Source organism: Saccopteryx leptura, chromosome 4 (genome assembly GCF_036850995.1).
Source record: "Saccopteryx leptura isolate mSacLep1 chromosome 4, mSacLep1_pri_phased_curated, whole genome shotgun sequence".
NCBI lineage: Eukaryota > Metazoa > Chordata > Mammalia > Chiroptera > Emballonuridae > Saccopteryx > Saccopteryx leptura.
The window spans coordinates 192,740,551-192,756,761 of record NC_089506.1 but is presented as its reverse complement, the minus strand read 5'-3'; the positions used below and the strand labels follow the sequence as shown (position 1 = coordinate 192,756,761).

General features: G+C 53.1%; 1 protein-coding gene across 2 annotated transcripts in view; it reads right to left on the bottom strand.

Annotated features, from left to right (window-relative positions):
* Positions 1-16,211, bottom strand: part of CLIP2 (CAP-Gly domain containing linker protein 2) — an 82,740-nt gene that overhangs the window by 26,940 nt on the left and 39,589 nt on the right. For both annotated transcript variants that reach the window (XM_066382419.1, XM_066382420.1), the window contains exons 4-7: positions 5,047-5,171; positions 3,011-3,224; positions 2,185-2,382; positions 1,191-1,294 (exon numbers count right to left, since the gene is read on the bottom strand). In XM_066382419.1, the coding sequence (XP_066238516.1) occupies positions 1,191-1,294; positions 2,185-2,382; positions 3,011-3,224; positions 5,047-5,171 (641 nt within the window). The remainder of the gene's footprint in view (positions 1-1,190; positions 1,295-2,184; positions 2,383-3,010; positions 3,225-5,046; positions 5,172-16,211) is intronic.

Genomic DNA, 16,211 nt, shown 5'->3' with positions numbered 1-16,211 from the left:
AGAAAGAACAAGTGACCTGCCCAAGGTCACCCAGCAAGCATAGGGCAATGCTGGGACTTGTCCCCATGCCCTTCCTGAACACAATCCCACAACGCTTAAAGATCTGTTTGTGTTTGTCAGCATCAGGTGCGTTGCTATGGGAACAAGATGCGTGGGCCCTGACAAGCATCTCAGGCAGATATAAATAAGCTCTCCCCTCTCCAGTCAGATGCAACATGTGGAGCACATGCCTGGCTGCAAGGCCCACAACAGACCCATAGTGGGGGGGGGGGGTTGGGGATGGGGGCTGCCTACGGCATGGGGGAGGGGAGGAAGCCACAGAAAGCTGTGTCAGCCAGGACAAAAAGAGAGGCTCCTGGGTCAAGGGAAACCCTGTACCCTGTCAGCTCTGTGTCCCACCAGGCGACTCAGGACCAAATCAGACCAGAGTACCCACAGAGGGAACCACCTCTCCACTAGTCACTGTGCCAAGGCAGAAAGAACCAGCAGCACAGCTAACAGGCTGCTGGCCTCAGACAAGTCCCTTCCCTGTTCTAAGCCTCAGTTTCTCCTCTGTGACATGAATTAATACCTGCCTCCTAGGCTAACGGTAAGACTCAGCCAGCGTAGGCAAAGCACCCAGCACAGGGGCTGACACCCAGGCGCAGGTGTTCCAAGTGTCCTTCTGCTGCTGCTGCTGCTCTAAGCCTCACTTTCTTCATGTGAAACGAGAGTGGGGCTTCTGGACAGGATCTGTGAGCTCCGCGGACAGAACCTGGCCCAGAGACATGCTCCATGGACCTGAGTAAGGAGTGGGGACATTGGGTCTTCTTCACGGTGCATGTCTCCCCAGGGCATGGGGCATTCTCCTCATGATAGGCTGCCCCAGCTGTGCAGGCAGAAACAATGAACGCCATACAGCTGGGAGGAAATGTGGTGTCCCCATGTGCTCGGAGCCATGCCGGTGGTTTATTGGAATTATCTTATAAGTCCTCCCAACAGCTTGTAGAGATGGGGCTCATCACCTCACTTTACAGATAAGATGACTGAGGCCCGCAGAGCTCAGTACTGGTCCAGGTGACAGAGCCTGTTCGTGGGGAAGGCAGGGTTTGGACCTGGGCCTGCTGGTCTGGGCCTGTGCTCTTCCATGTTATCCTTAAGGAGGCCCGGAGGAAACATCCTCCCGGGCCCGGGGCAGGGGCAGTGCGTACCTCCTCTCCTCCTCCAGCTGGTTGGACAGGTCCACCTTCTCCTTCCGCACACTCTCCACCAGCAGCCGGGCCCGCTGCAGCTTCTCCTCTGCTTCTGCAACATACTGGGACCCAAGCCAGGGCCAGAACAGGGTCAGCCTCCTTCTCCGAACCAGGCACCAGGTAGAGGAGGGGTGGGAGGGAGCCAGGGTGGTACAAGGAGTCAGGCCTGGAACCTGTCACCCCTACTCCCCTGCCACAGCCCTAGGTGGGCACGGACCATAGGCCTGACATAAAGAGGTGGGCCCAGCTGAGTGTGCCTCACCCAGAGGGAACCTCAAGTCCACCTGCCCCATACCTACTAGCACCCCAATATCTGCCACCTCCCCTAACCCCCAAGGGCCTAAAATACATTGTCTTGTGAAGGTCTCTGTCATGGCACACATGTGAGACTGGCCTTATTAATTTCAACACCCAAGGGTAGGGGTGAGGTGGCCCCAAATGGGGACAAGGGCCCAGGAGGGGGACTCTCATGCAGGTGACAAACATCAAGGAAAAGGAGACATGTGACAGCAGATGACTCAAGGCTACAGGAGAGGGCTGATTTCCCTGAAACCCAACCCATGAATCTGCTCGAAAGCACAGTCTGAAATGTGGACAGCTGTATACAAAAAAAAAGTGTACATGAGTATTATTTAGAAAAAGTGAGACATTGGAAATAACTTCAACAATAGCAGGGGACCGGTCACATCAGCAAGGTCACAGCTGTTCAAATGGAGAAGAATTTTCCATGACCTGGAAAATGCTCAGAGTAAGGAAGGAGGAAAAAGCAAGAGACAGTTTATATTCAGCTTCTTATAAGTATGTGTATCTACCCACTGGAAGGACATTTGTCAGGCGAGGAGTCTTCTCTGCATAACCAAGTTCTCCACTCTGAGCATGAGTGACCTACAAGCCTGGCCTGAGGGAGCTGTTGGGGCCCTCCGGGTGCCCACTGCCCCGCCTGGCCACCCACCTGCTCATGCTGCGCCTTCAGCAGGGCGATCTCCTTCTCCACCTCGCAGATGTGGCTCGTGGCCTTGGCCACCTCCGCCCGCTCCAGGTCCCGTTCAGCCAGCAGCTGCTCAATGTGCTGCTGCTTCTCCTTCAGCGCCTCTTGCAAGGCAGTTGTGCCTGAGATCTTGCGGGCGTAGCGTGAAGAGGTCTCCGTGAGCTGCAGGAAGGCAGGGGTGCGAGCAGGACTCAGGGGTCAGCAGCACCATCCAGATAACCCACAGCTCCCCAGCAGGCGGGCGGCCCGAGTGCCTGGACGGCAAAGGTCCTGCTCCTCTCCCTGCTAGTGCCTCTGCCTACTTCTGCAGGGGGAAGCTTATTATTCCAGATTCGGTCTACTCCCTCCTCCCAGGAGAGTCACAGCTGGGGCTCTGCCTCACCTGGGCCGCCTTCCGCTGGGCCTGGAGGAACCTCCCATCCTTGACTGAGCTTGGATGGAAGGCTCTGCCCAGAATAGCCGCGTCTTTCCCCTCGCCCAGGGAGTCTGTGGCAACCTTTTTGAACCCCTGCCCTGCACCTGCATGACCTGCCCTGCAGTGAGTGGTATGACATTCCTTAACTCCCAGGGAAGGGCTTAGGCTACTGATAAAACAGTAATATAAAAATAACAATAATGTAAACGGATCAATTTCCCTTGTTAAAAGATACACACGCATCTTTGTTCAAAAATCTCCAAATGGAGGATGCCTGGAGCTAGTGCAAGTCAAGGGCAGATTGGGACACCTGAATCCCTTTGTCCCCAAACCCCAGACCCACACCAGGGGACCCCTCCTCAGCCCCACCCTCACCAGGCCACTGCGGCTGGGCCGGCCCCCCACAGAGGAAGCCACAGAGCTGACAGAGCTGATGGAGGAACTGCTGGGACTGTGGGTCAGCGCTGAGACCCCCATGGCCATACGTTTGGTCTTCTTGGCCTTGGCTGGGCTGGTGGACGGGAAGCCGATGCGGATCACCTTGTGGATGGGCGCGAAGAGCCCAAACTTGGGCGGGCACTGAAAGTACCTGGGGAAACAAGAGAGACCCACGCTGTTGTCATGGCTGCGTAGCCGAGTCTTGCCTGCCTCCCCCACCTCTTTAGAGCCCAGCAAAGAGGCTCATCCTTGGGGCCCAATCACCCTTATCCCAAGACCAATAGATGGGACTCCCAGAAAGGGAACAGAGGTAGGCAGGGCCTGAGATTCTCTGCAGCTGTGAAAAGCTGTTAGGCATATTTATTGGGGGGGGGGGGGGTTGGGGAATAACAATTACTGAGCATGGGCTCTGTCCTAGTCCCTTTTCATGACTGCTTATTTCAAGCCCCTAACCGCTCTATTGTTACCTACATTTCACAGATGAGGAGACTTAGGCTCAGAGAGGGTAAGTAACTTGCCCACAGTCACACAAATGGTCAAGTGGCAAAGCTGGGACTGGATCCCCTAGCCTGCTGGCCTCTAAAGATGACTGTGCTTGGCTCCCACACACCATTCCAGAGGCCACCAGCCACATCTGTAGCCCCACTCTCATGACTGCCCTTGGACCACCTCAGACACAAGGAACCCCACGAGCTCTCTGCATGGAGCTCTCTACATAGAGAAGCAAAAGCCTGAGAGAGACACCGTGTAGGGGTGATGGGGGCTGCTGCCCAGCCTGCCCCTGAATTCAGAAAGCAAGAGTAAGTTGGCCCTGGCCCGATGGCTCAGTGGTAGAGCATCAACTGGGCATATGGACGTCTCAGGTTCGATTCCTGGTCAAGGCACACAGGAGAAGTGACCATCTGCTTCTCCACCCTTCTCTATCTCTCTTCCCCTCCTGCAGCCATGGCTTGGTTGGAGCAAGTTGGCCCCGGCACTGAGGATGGCTCCATGGCCTCACCTCAAACACTAAAATAGTTTGGTTGCTGAGCAACGGAACAATGTCCCCAGATGGGTAGAGTACCCCCTAGTAGGAGGCTCCCCAGGTGGATCCCAATCGGGTTGTATGCGGGAGCCTGTTACTCTGCCTCCCTGCTTCTCACTTAAGAAAAAACAAAAACAAAAAACAAACAAAAAAAGAGTAAGTTGAGAGAAACATCTGTCTTGAAGACAGGAAGGCAGTGTTGCTATAGAAACTCTGAGTGGTCTTCTCTTTAAATCTCTCTTGTCAAGGATTCTACATAGGACCAGTTTCTGACTCACCTTGAAATGGCCACCCCATTCCTCCTCTGTCCACATTAAGATATTTGCTTGGACTGTCCCCTCAACCTAGCATAACTTCCTTCTCAGAGTGGTCACAGCTTCATCTGGGCCACACGATCTGACCCAGGGACAACCAACGCAGGAACCCAGCCCACCTCACCTGAGCCGCACATCCCTGACACTCCTCACCCCTTGTGTCACCACACCCAGTACACAACCAGCCCAGACACAGCCTCAGACCCTCCTGACCCCGCATTCCTGGCAGTCAACTCCCTTTAATCAGAGATGATGTGGAACGTGAAACCAGTTGTGACCCTACCGCCCTTGGCTGTAGAGCACACAGCTCACTCTCTGATTTCCTGTGTCACCCACAGAAATCCCCGTAAGGCAGGCAGCACCACCTCTCTTAGCGTTTGCCCCTGACTCTGTGTGACCTTGAGCAACGACCTCTTTGGCGTCCATTCTCCCATCTGTACAATGGGAGTGACATTCTCACGCCAGCCCTATGCGCTGCTGTGACAGAAGGATGGAGGCAGCATCTATATACTGTGGGGTCTGGCACAGCCACCCACACACTCAGCTGGCTCTCTCCGATGCCCCATGCCTGCTCCCAGCGCCCACCGCAGGCAGGGACAAGCCCCTGCCGCACCCCCAGGGAAAGCCCACCATACCTGGTGCCCGCCACTGCCCCGTCATTCTTGCCCAGGGGCTCGTCCAGCTCCACGCCACACCACTCGCCCTTGGCGAAGTCCGTCTCCCCCACGTACCGCACCACGCCAGTCTTTGTCCCGCCGACCTGTGGGCACACGGAGAGACTCAGGTCTAGAGGACGCAGTGGGCACAGGCAGAGATGGTGCAAGGACCCAGGTGCCAGGCTCGTTTCCCAGTTTGAGGAGGGAGAGAGGCCTAAGGACAGCTGGGGGGGGGGGGATACAGGTGTAACCAGTATTCCCAGGGCTGTCCCATGCAAGAGCTTTGGCGACAGCCAGACCTGCATTCCCTCTGCCGTATGAGCTGGGCAAGTGACCCACCCTCTCTGGGCTTCAGCATCTTCATCTGTAGAAAGGGCATGTGTGAGGATTAAGTGCTGTTGTGCACTATCTGACCCATTCTGGGGTCTCACTCAATTTTATCCTTAAAAATGGTTTAAATGTGGTTGCCAGGGGCTGGCGGGAAGAGGGAAATGAAGAGTTATAGTTTAATGGGAACAGAGTTTCAGTTTTACACGATGAGAAAGATCTGGAGATCTGTTGCCCGGCAGTGTGAATGTACTTAACACGACTGATTGTACAATAAAACGGTTAAGGTAAATTTTATGTTTAACAGTACGTATTTTACCACAGTTAAAAAAAAAACTCACATAACAGGCTAATAAGTGTGAATATCACTGTAAAAATAGTTAAATATTTTAAAAATCAAAGTTATTTATACATAAAGAGTCAACTACTTCCAAAGCCTTATTAAGCCTTAGATATTTCTCCACTTCTCCCCATTAGCCAAATGTTAACTCTTTCAGCTGGATTTTGTTGGTATTTTATTTTCATTATTCCTAAATAACATGCTTATATTGCTACTTCTTGCCTTTTCAATTTGGGGTGCTATTCATCGACTTCCCACCAAGGAAGGGGAGGAGCTAGTCCCCCCCCACACACTCCACACCTACCTCCGGGCTTGCCGCCCGTCCCCACGTGGTGATGTCTTGATTTTGATCCGATCTGGGTTTACAGTGCTAGGACTAAGTACACACTACTCACAGGGAGACTGCAGGGACCTTTCCTTCCTGCACAAGTTTTACCCTACAGATAATTACTGTCTTTTACGATTGTTTGTTTGCCTAGTTTTTATGGACTTAACACTACTTCAACCCCAGACTCCTTTAATAACCGAACTCTCCCGCCAAGATGTTCACAGGCTCTGGGAAATCCATCGAGCTCTTTCTGAGGAACACCGTCCTGTAGCCATGTGACCCGCTGCAGGCGGACTGGTTCCCGGCCCCTCAGCTGCGAGGCCACCAAACAGGGGGTCTCTCACCACCATCACTCTAAGAAGCCTTTTCACCTCTCTCTTGGGTTGGATCCCGTTTCCTGCTTTCTGTGTCTCCCATTTTTCCTGGTTTACTCACTTATTTTGATAGCGCACATCCTCCCATAGCTTTCTAAGAAAAAGTACATAAGGAAATAAAATTTTGAGCCTTTGCAGATCTGAAAATATCTGTTCTACACTCATCCTTTTTTTTTTTTTTAAATCGAGGTAAAATTCACCATTTTATAGAGTACAGTTCAGTGGCTTTTAGTACATTCACAACCATCATGCCTACCTCATTCCAGAATACTTTTATCGCCCCCCAAAAGAAACTGCATACCCAAGAGCAGTGACTGCTCGCCTCTCCCCAGCTCCTGTCTTCACTAATCCACTTTCTCTCTTTATAGATTTGCTTATTCGGGATGTTTCCTACAAGTAGAATCATACAATCGGTGGCTGCTGTGTCTGACTCCTATCATTTAGCACCTACCTTTATCAGTATCATAACTTCATTCATGTTTATGGCCACGTAATATCCTATTAAATGGATTATACCACCTTCTGTTTATCCATTCATCCACCGAGGGACATTTGGGCTGTTTCCGCTGTGGTTATTATGAATAATGCTGCTATGAACATTCATGTGCAAGTTGTTGCACGAGCACCTGCTTTCAATTCTCCTGCTGCCCTCACTCATGAACGACAGTTTGACTGGGTCTGTGCCTTCAGAATTTTGGAGGCTCCCTCAGTGTGTCTAAGCACCTAGTGTTGCTGTTGAGAAGTTCAAAGCCATTCTGAGTCCTGATCCTTTACCTGAGCCCGTGTTCCCACCCTGGAAACCTGCAGGGCTCTCTGTCGCAGGGCTGTGCAGCGGCACGAGGTGCGTTGGTGTGGGCCTCTTCCCCTCCCTTTCCCTGGGCTCCCATGGCCCTTTCAACTAAAACCCTTGTCAGTCCTGAGGGTTTTCTTGGGATGCTTGACTTCCCTCCTTCTTTCCCTGCTTTCTGCAACCACTGTCACTGGAAGTTGGATCTAGTGGATAGGTTCTCAGATGGTTTGATTCTTCTCTCCTGTTCTGCACATTTTTCACTCTACTCACTAGGCGATTTCCTTAAATTTATCTTCCGATACTTCTGAGGAGATTCTTATATCTGCAATCATATTTCTCACTTCCCAGAGCTCTTTTGCTCATTGAATATTCATATTCATATTGCTATATTCAGTGGCATTCCGTTAGAATGCAATGGCTGTATTGTTTCTTGCTTTGCACGGGACCGTCTGTGTTCCCCAGAGAAGCTTTGTGCTCTCTGCACGGACGGCAGAGGCTTAGCCTTGAGCGTCCCAGGTGCCAAGGGAGGGAGAGGCTGGTGGGGGAAGGGGCTCAGCCTTCAGGACAGAAATTCATTTAATCCTCCTTTTCCAGGCCAACCGGCCTGGGATTCCACCGTCTAAAGACTCTCTCTGACCCTCTCTCAGGAGATGAAGTATCCATCACTGGCCAGAGGGGAGGAGGGATAGATGGGGATGGGGAGGCTAATGATTTTTTTACTGATTCTCATTTCTGGCCCCAACATCAGCCCCATGTCCAGAGGCTGCCCTGCGGCTGCCTCCTGAGTCGCTGGTTTTTTTTTTTTGTTTGTTTGTTTTTATAATTTTTTATTTATTCATTTTAGAGAGGAGAAGGAGAGACAGAGAGGAGAGACAGAGAGAGAGAAGGGAGGAGCTGGAAGCATCAACTCCCATATGTGCCTTGACCAGGCAAGCCCAGGGTTTCGAACTGGCGACTTCAGCATTTCCAGGTTGATGCTTTATCCACTGCACCACCACAGGTCAGGCTTGCTGGAGTTTTTGAAGGAAACACGGGTTCCCTTCTGCTGCCTGTGGACCTGGCAGCGCTGGCTTTTTTGTTATTGCTGCCAGCCCCTCTCCTGTTCTCTCTGTGCACGAGCATTCAATACCTTTTTTTAAAAAATGCTTTCACTGTCGCCTGACCAGGCGGTGGCGCAGTGGATAGAGCGTCAGACTAGGATGCAGAGGACCCAGGTTCGAGACCCCGAGGTCGCCAGCTTGAGCACGGGCTCATCTGGTTTGAGCAAAAGCCCACCAGCTTGGACCCAAGGTCGCTGGCTCCAGCAAGGAGCTACTCGGTCTGCTGAAGGCCCGCAGTCAAGGCACATATGAGAAAGCAATCAATGAACAACTAAGGTGTTGCAACGCGCAATGAAAAACTAATGATTGATGCTTCTCATCTCTCTCCGTTCCTGTCTGTCTGTCCCTATCTATCCCTCTATCTGACTGTCTCTGTAAAAAAAAAAAAAATGCTTTCACTGTCTTTCTAGTGCAAGTTCAGAAGAAAGTGAGAAGAAATTTGTGTTTATCTACTATGTTTATTGGAACCTAAGTATGACTTGCTAAATGTTACTTTCTCTGCCACCCCTAAGGATGCCTCAGGTATGACTAAAGGCAACCAGCTCCCTAATTAAAACTCACTCCACTCCCACCACTTCTTAAGGACAGACCTTATGCCAGGCAGTGAAGACACGGATTTGAAACCTCACCGCTCTGTAAGGGGGGCAGTGCACCCTGTTTCTGAATGAAGTGACTGAGGTTCAGAGCAGTCAGCGAGTAGAAGAGCCCCCTAGCAGAACCAGGCTGCCTCCTCCACCCCAGCTGGGCTCAAGCGCCAGGCCCTGCCCCTCGGGTGGGAGTGTCTGTCTAGAGCACTGACAGCCCTCCACCAGCCCCAGGGAGGGGCTGCAACCTTAGTCCTCTGCGGCCTCGGGCGCTGAAGCCTTCTCAGTCCCTCCCTGTCCGCAGCACGATGAAACCAGGCAGGCATCCTCTCAGAGATGGGAGCAAAGCAGAGAAAGTGGGCAGTCGTGCCCAGGGCAGCACAACCTCGGGAAAGTTCACCTTCCCGAAGCCAGTGATGCCACAGTGACTACCTCCCTGGGACGCCACCCCACGTGCGCCAGGCCTGTCCTCCAGAGTGACGAGACCTGCTTGTTCTCTGTATTTATTATTTTTATTATATTTACATTTTAACTTAAAAGTACTTTATTTTTTAGAGCAGGTTTAGGTTTACAGAAAATTTAAACAGAAATACAGTTCTCATATATCCCCTCATATCCCTCCCCTGTAGACTCACTCCCCTTTATTTATTTATTTATTTACTTACTTATTTTTGCGAGAGAGACAGAGTGGGACAGAGAGGGACAGACAGGAAGAGAGAGAGAGATGAGAAGCATTAATTCTTCATTGCGGCACCTTAGTTGTTCATTGATTGCTTTCTCATATGTGCCTTGACTGGGGGCTACAGCAGACCAAGTGACTCCTTGCTCTAGCCAGCGACCTTGGGCTCAAGCCAGTAACCTTTGGGCTCAAGCCAACGACCATGGGGTCATGTCTATGATCCCACACTCAAGAAAGAGACCCCATGCTCAAGCTGGATGAGCTTGTACTCAAGCCAGCAACCTCAGTGTTTCAAACCTGGGTCTTCTGTATCCCAGACCGATGCTCTATCCACTGCGCCACCTCCTGGTCAGGCAAGACTCCCCCCTTATTAACACCTTGCATTAGTGTGGCGCGTGGCTACAATGATGAGCTAATATGGATACGTTATTATTAACTAAAGCCCATAGTTTATTTATGTTACAGTTCACACTGGGTTTTGACAAATGTACCCACCACTATAGGATCATACAGGATCTTTTTACTGCTATAAACATCCTGGGCTCTGCCTAGTCTCACCTCTCTCTCCCCTCCTACCACTTCATCTTTTTACTGTCCAAACTTTTACCTTTTCCAGAATGTCATATAGTTGGAATCACACAGTCTATAGCCTTTTAAGATTGGCTTCTGTCACTCAGTCATATGCATTTACGGTTCCTCCAATCATTTCGTGGCTTGACAGTGCACTTCTTTTTAGCACTGAATAACATTCCATTGTCTGGATGTACCAAGGTTTATTTACCCATTTACCTACTGAAGAATGTCTTGGTTGCTTCCGAGTTTTAGCAATTATGGCTACAGCTATAATTTATGAAACTGTTACAAATATTAGCGTGCGGGTTTTAGTGTAGATATGTTTTACTTTATTTATTTATTTACTTACTTACATACTTAATTAAGTGAGAGGCGGGGAGGCAGAGAGACAGACTCCTGCATGTGCCCTGACCAAGATCCACCTGGCAAGCCCTCTATGGAGCAATGCTCCACCCATTTGGGGCTGTAGCTCCACTGGTTGGCAACTGAGCTATTTTAGCACTTGAGGCGAGGCCATGGAGCCCTCCTCAGCACCCAGGGCCAACATGCTCAAACCATTCAAGTCATGGCTACAGGAGGGACAGAGAGGGGGGGGGGTGGAGAAGCAGATAAGTTGTTTTTCCTGTGTGCCCTAACCAAGAATCAAACCCGGAACTTCCACATGCCAGGCCAACACTCTACCGCTGAGCCAACTGGCCAGGGCCAATTTTAAACTCACCTGAATAAATACCAAGGAGCACAACTGTGGGATGCTATGGTAAGAATATGCTTACTTTTGTTAGAAACTGCCAAACTGTCTTCCAAAGTGGCTGTTCCATTTTACATTCCCCCAAGCAATGCAGGAGAGTTCCGTTGTTCCAATAAGGGAGAGCCCCCCCCCCCCTTGCACTCACCCCCACTGTAAGCCTGGCCCCAATTTCCTGAAGGATGAGCCCTGCCCCCGCCTTTTCCACCACCTGAAGGCACCTGTGGGCTTGGAGTCCCCCTGGCTTGGGAACTAGATCCCGGGTGCCACAGAACAATGGCAGTAAGCAAGCTGAATTAATGTGTCTCCAGGGACTTTCCTCAGAGGAAGTCAAAACAGGTAACTCACTTAAAATAGCCACATGTGCCTCAGATCAGGGTCTCACCCACAGTGAGAACAGGCCCTCAGAGCTGCCCAGCTCTGTCATTAGGAGGCTGGACCAGAGCTGCTGGGAGGGTACAGTGAGGGGTGCATGTCCGAGGCCTGGAGCAGCCCCTGCTGCGGAGCTGTAGGAGGGGCAGGGGAGCTGGCAGGAAGGAGGGTGGCCAGGAAAGAACGGCAGGTGGCCAGCAGCACTGGGCCACACTCAGGGAGATGAGGGGACTGAGGCAGGCACCCCCCCCCCAGTGACCCTCTTTGACGATGTCCACTGTCGCTGACCTGATGAACAGCTAGCTTCATGCGGCGCCTTGCTCACTTTCAGGCTCGGTAGTAGGCACTGGGGCACAGCCATGGGAATGAAACAGACAAGACCGCTCCTCTAGGAGCTCCCGGGTAGGGCGGGACACAGACAGCGAAGGAGGTGAATAACGCTGTTATTCCCGGTAGATGCTAAGGGTCATGTGGAGTAATATGGGAGGCCTCTGTCTCCGAGGAGTGACAGTGGCACAGAGACCTAATGGAAATGGGACAGCAGGCATGGGAAGCCAGGGGGACAGTGTCCCGGGGAGAGGAATCGGACTGGCACCCTGGAGGAAAGGAAAGAAGGCCAGCATGGCAGGAGCACCGCAGCCGGGAAGGTGGGTGATTTTATCCCAAGTGAGACAGGAGGAGCCTCTGGGGAGTGGGGACCTGACTGGGGGCAGGGAAACCGAGGAGCAGGCAGCTCCGTTATCCAAGAGGGAGCAGCTGCTAGTGGCGGTGGCGGAACTGAGACAGACTTCGGTGTATGTTGGCGGTAGCACCAGAGGCTTGCTTATGAATCACATGGCGGGGAGCAAGGGAAAACAGATGCGAGGTGCACTCCCAAGTTCCGGGCCAGGTCAGCTGGAGACACAGTGCTATTTACGGAGATGGGGAGGATGCAGAACAGGTTAGGGGTTGGGGGTGGGGTGAGGGGTGATGATCAACTAACTGAGTTCTGTTTGGGACGTATGTTATAGGTTGAATTATGTCCCCCTCAAAACGTATGTTGAAGTCTTGACCTCAGTACCTGCAAATGTGACCTTATTTGGAAATAGGGTCTTTTAGATGTGATTACAATGAGGTCATTAGGGGGAGTCCTAATCCAGCATGACTGGAGGCCTTATAAAAAGAGAAGAGACACAGAAATGTACGCAGAGGGGAGAAGGCTATGGGAAGGCCGAGGCAGAGACTGCAGGGAGGCGGCTGCAAGCCCAGGAGTGCCGGTGACACCAGAACCTAAGCGGAAGGCACGCACTGGATTCTTCTCTGATCCCTCAGAGAGAACGTGGCCCTCTGACCTCCAGAGCTGTGAGAGAACACATCTGTTGTTGTAAGCTGCCCAGTGTGTGGTACTAGTTAGAGGTCCACAGGAAACTGATACACATTAAGTGAGATGTTAAGAGCTTGACACATGAGACAGGAGCTCAGGAGACAGGCCAGGGCGAGACAGCCAACCCGGGGCAGAGTGATGCTCACATACACCGGGTCTGTTCTAAGTGACAGGCCGAGATGGTTCCATCAAAGGAGAGAGCACAGGGACAGGCAAACTGAGGTCAGAGGTCAGAGCTCTGACCTGCCGCTGGGAAGAGAAACGGCAGGGAGTGGCGGCCAGGGGGGGGGGGGGGGGGACAAGGGAGTGTGTGAAATTCTAGGAGTTAAGAAAAGAAAGTGTTCTGGAAGGTGTCAGGGAGAGACTGACGGTGGCCGATTCTGCTGAAGGGTGAAATAAAGCAAGGACCGAGAACTGACCGTTGTATCTGCGACGTGAAGGTCCCCAGTGGCCTTTGGGAGGGGCATCCCTGAAGTGGAGGTGTAGACCATGGCCACAGACAGGACCTTCCAGGGGTTCAGCCAAAAGAAGGACAAAAAAATGGGCAACAGCTGGAGGGAGACATGGGGAGTGTTTTGTTTTTAAGAGAAGTTGGAGCAAGTGAGAGAAAAGACTGGAAAGGGGACACAGGCAGTGGAGAAAGGGGACTATGGGAGGAGCCAGCCCAACACGAGAGCTGCAGTGGGGGCCCTGGGTGGACCTAGGTGGGGGGAGGAAAGTGTGCAGGTGCTGGCAGGTGTGGGGGTGGACGATGGCTCTGTTCTTCCCAGGAAACAGAATCATCATCAGCTAGAATGGGGTGGGGGGAGGCAGGTATTGGGAAGTATTTTGGACAAAGATATGATTATAACAGAAGGAAACTGAGGCTCAGAGAGGCTAAGCAGAAGGTAGGAATGGCCAAGCTGACCCCCCAAATGAGGCCTGTGGGACTTGGTTCAGTCTCCTCCCCAGCTTAGCACATGGGGGGGGGGGGGAGAATCGGCTGACCCAGGCACATGTGTACTTTACAAGAAGGCGGGGAGGGACCAGACAGAGGTTACCACAGACTCATGCTCGAATTGCACAGCTGTGACCCTGGGTGAAAGGGAGACATCTAGACCCTCTCAGTCTGGGGTGGACCTGCCCTCCCAGGTCTCGCCTCTGCTCCTCTGGGGAGGAAAGGAGAGGAGGACTAAAGCAGAGCCCTTGCCCCATGCCCAGGGCCCTGGCCATGCAGTGAGAAGTCCGACGACAGAGGGGAAACCAGAGGAAGAACTAGTCCTCCCCGAGCCCCCACCCCCCTCGGCAGAAATGAGGCTCCTCTGCCTCTTCACCTCTCTCCCCTCACAACAGATGCCGATTCCCTCTCCCATCAGGAGGGTCCTGGGCCCCTCCTCCCACCCCACCCAGCGAGAGCTAGGTCTCAGCCCAGCTTCACAGGGCACGCCTCTCAGCTAGGAAGGCTCGGGGCTGAAGAAACGGGATCCAGGGCAGAGGAAGAACACCAGCACTTCCCCAGGGCCCGCGATGTATCAGGATGCTTCCTTAGCAGGTTCTTACCAACCCAGCAAAGCAGGAACGCAGCCCGATTTTAGATGAGGAACTGAGGCTCAGTCCCTTGCCCTGGGTCACAGTGCTGTAAGGGGCAGAGCTGAGCTCACATCAAGGCTTGACCTACCCCTATGCTTACCTTCACCACTTTGCACCTGGAGCGCCCCTGCTGGGAGTGTGACCCAGGGCTTGTGGGGGCAGCACTGGCGGAGAGAGAACCTCATTCCTCAGGACACTGTCCCCATACCTAACCAGGCCAGATGCCAAGGGGGCGCCTGGAGGGACACAGCCCTGTGGAGAACCCACCCGCCCAATGGGGAAGGGTCAGCTGGTCAGCCTGCCTGGTGGGCTGGTGCACTGGGTTACCTGCCTGGTGGGCTGGTGCACTGGGTTACCTGCCTGGTGGGCTGGTGCACTGGGTTACCTGCCTGGTGGGCTGGTGCACTGGGTTACCTGCCTGGTGGGCTGGTGCACTGGGTTACCTGCCTGGTGGGCTGGTGCACTGGGTTACCTGCCTGGTGGGCTGGTGCACTGGGTTACCTGCAAGGCTCGGCCAGCCACGGCTGTGAGCGCTGAGCTGTGCTGGGAGAGGGGCCCGCAGTGCAGGTGGTTCTCTGGAAAGGTCCCTTGGTCCACCCTTCCCAGGATTCCTCTGTGGCCAGTACGTGAAGGGATGTGAAGGGACAGACACTTCACCTACATGGAGGGGCTCCACGCAGATCCTGCATCATGGCAGGCCTTGCTGCCCTGCTTCGAACCCCTTGGCATTGGCCTTTGTGGCAGGACCCCTTTCACCTGAAATGACACCCTTCCTCCTGGGGCAGTAACACCCAGTGACAGAGTAAGGTAGGCAGAAAGTCCGGACACCCTGGCTCTACACAGGGCGCTGTGATGGACGGTCTCGCTCCAGAGCTCCCCCAGATTGGCCAAGGCTCTATCAGCCTGTGTTGCAGTCTCTCTTCTGCCCAATCTTCCACAGATAGTAAAATCCCTAACAAACACCTGCACACCAAACCCACCTCAGTGACCACTTCCCGAGAACCCGACCTGCCATGGCAACCTGGCTGCCATCTGATGCCTCTAGGGATCAGAGAGCTCTCCTAGCGCCTCTTATTGACATCTGTCTTCTTGGGGCTTTGGCCTTGAAGCACCTCTTCGAGTCACAAGCAGCCAGCTAGGCCTCTTCCTTCCTGAGACAACTGTCTCTGATCCTTGTTGATTATATCCCATACTGTCAACTGTAGATGACCAAGACATTTCCATTCCCCGACCCAGACTACTTACTGGGCGGCTGTATCCTCCACTGAAGGTGGGGGATACAGGGAACATTCCTGGGCTGGTAGGTAGAAGCCTAGAGTCCCCATCCCAGCCTTGCCCATGCCCTGCTGTGCGACTCTGAGCAAGTTCTTGCCTGCTCTGAGCCTCACCATCCTCACCCATACAACAGACAGTCAGGGCCTGGAGGTCTCAGCCCCAGCAGGCCTGTGAGTCTGGACCGGCTCTCACTGGTCAGTGACTCTCAGGGGTTGGTGGTCTTCCCAACCCCTCCTGTCACCAGTCCTCCACCTGCCCTCCTGGTGTCTGTTGCTCTGCAGTACCAGCCTGGCATGTCTTTTGTCTTCCACGACCTCAGTCCTAAACTGGCGGCTGCGTGGCTAGCCCCTGAGTCTGCCACCCCGCGCCGTGCTGCCTCTGCAGCCAACTGCCCTAAAACTTATGCAGACACAGCTCCTGGGATGGGCTTTCAGGACCATGCCCTGGGGTTCCTACAAGCCCCAAGGGGGACACATACATGCAGCAGCTCTCCATATCTTAGGTCATCCAGGCAACCAAGAGCCCTCCATAAGTTCTCTGGGCCTAGAAGGTGCCCAGGACCAAGGCCATGGAGGGCTAGCCCAGGCCAAAAGAAATGGAGAGGCAGCTTGGGGTACTGGGGTACCAGGGTACCGCCTGCCCTGGGTCCTGTCTCAGATCTGCCTGGCATGGTCTAAAATGCTGTGTGACCTTGTACAAGTCATTTCACCTCTCTGTTCCCACTT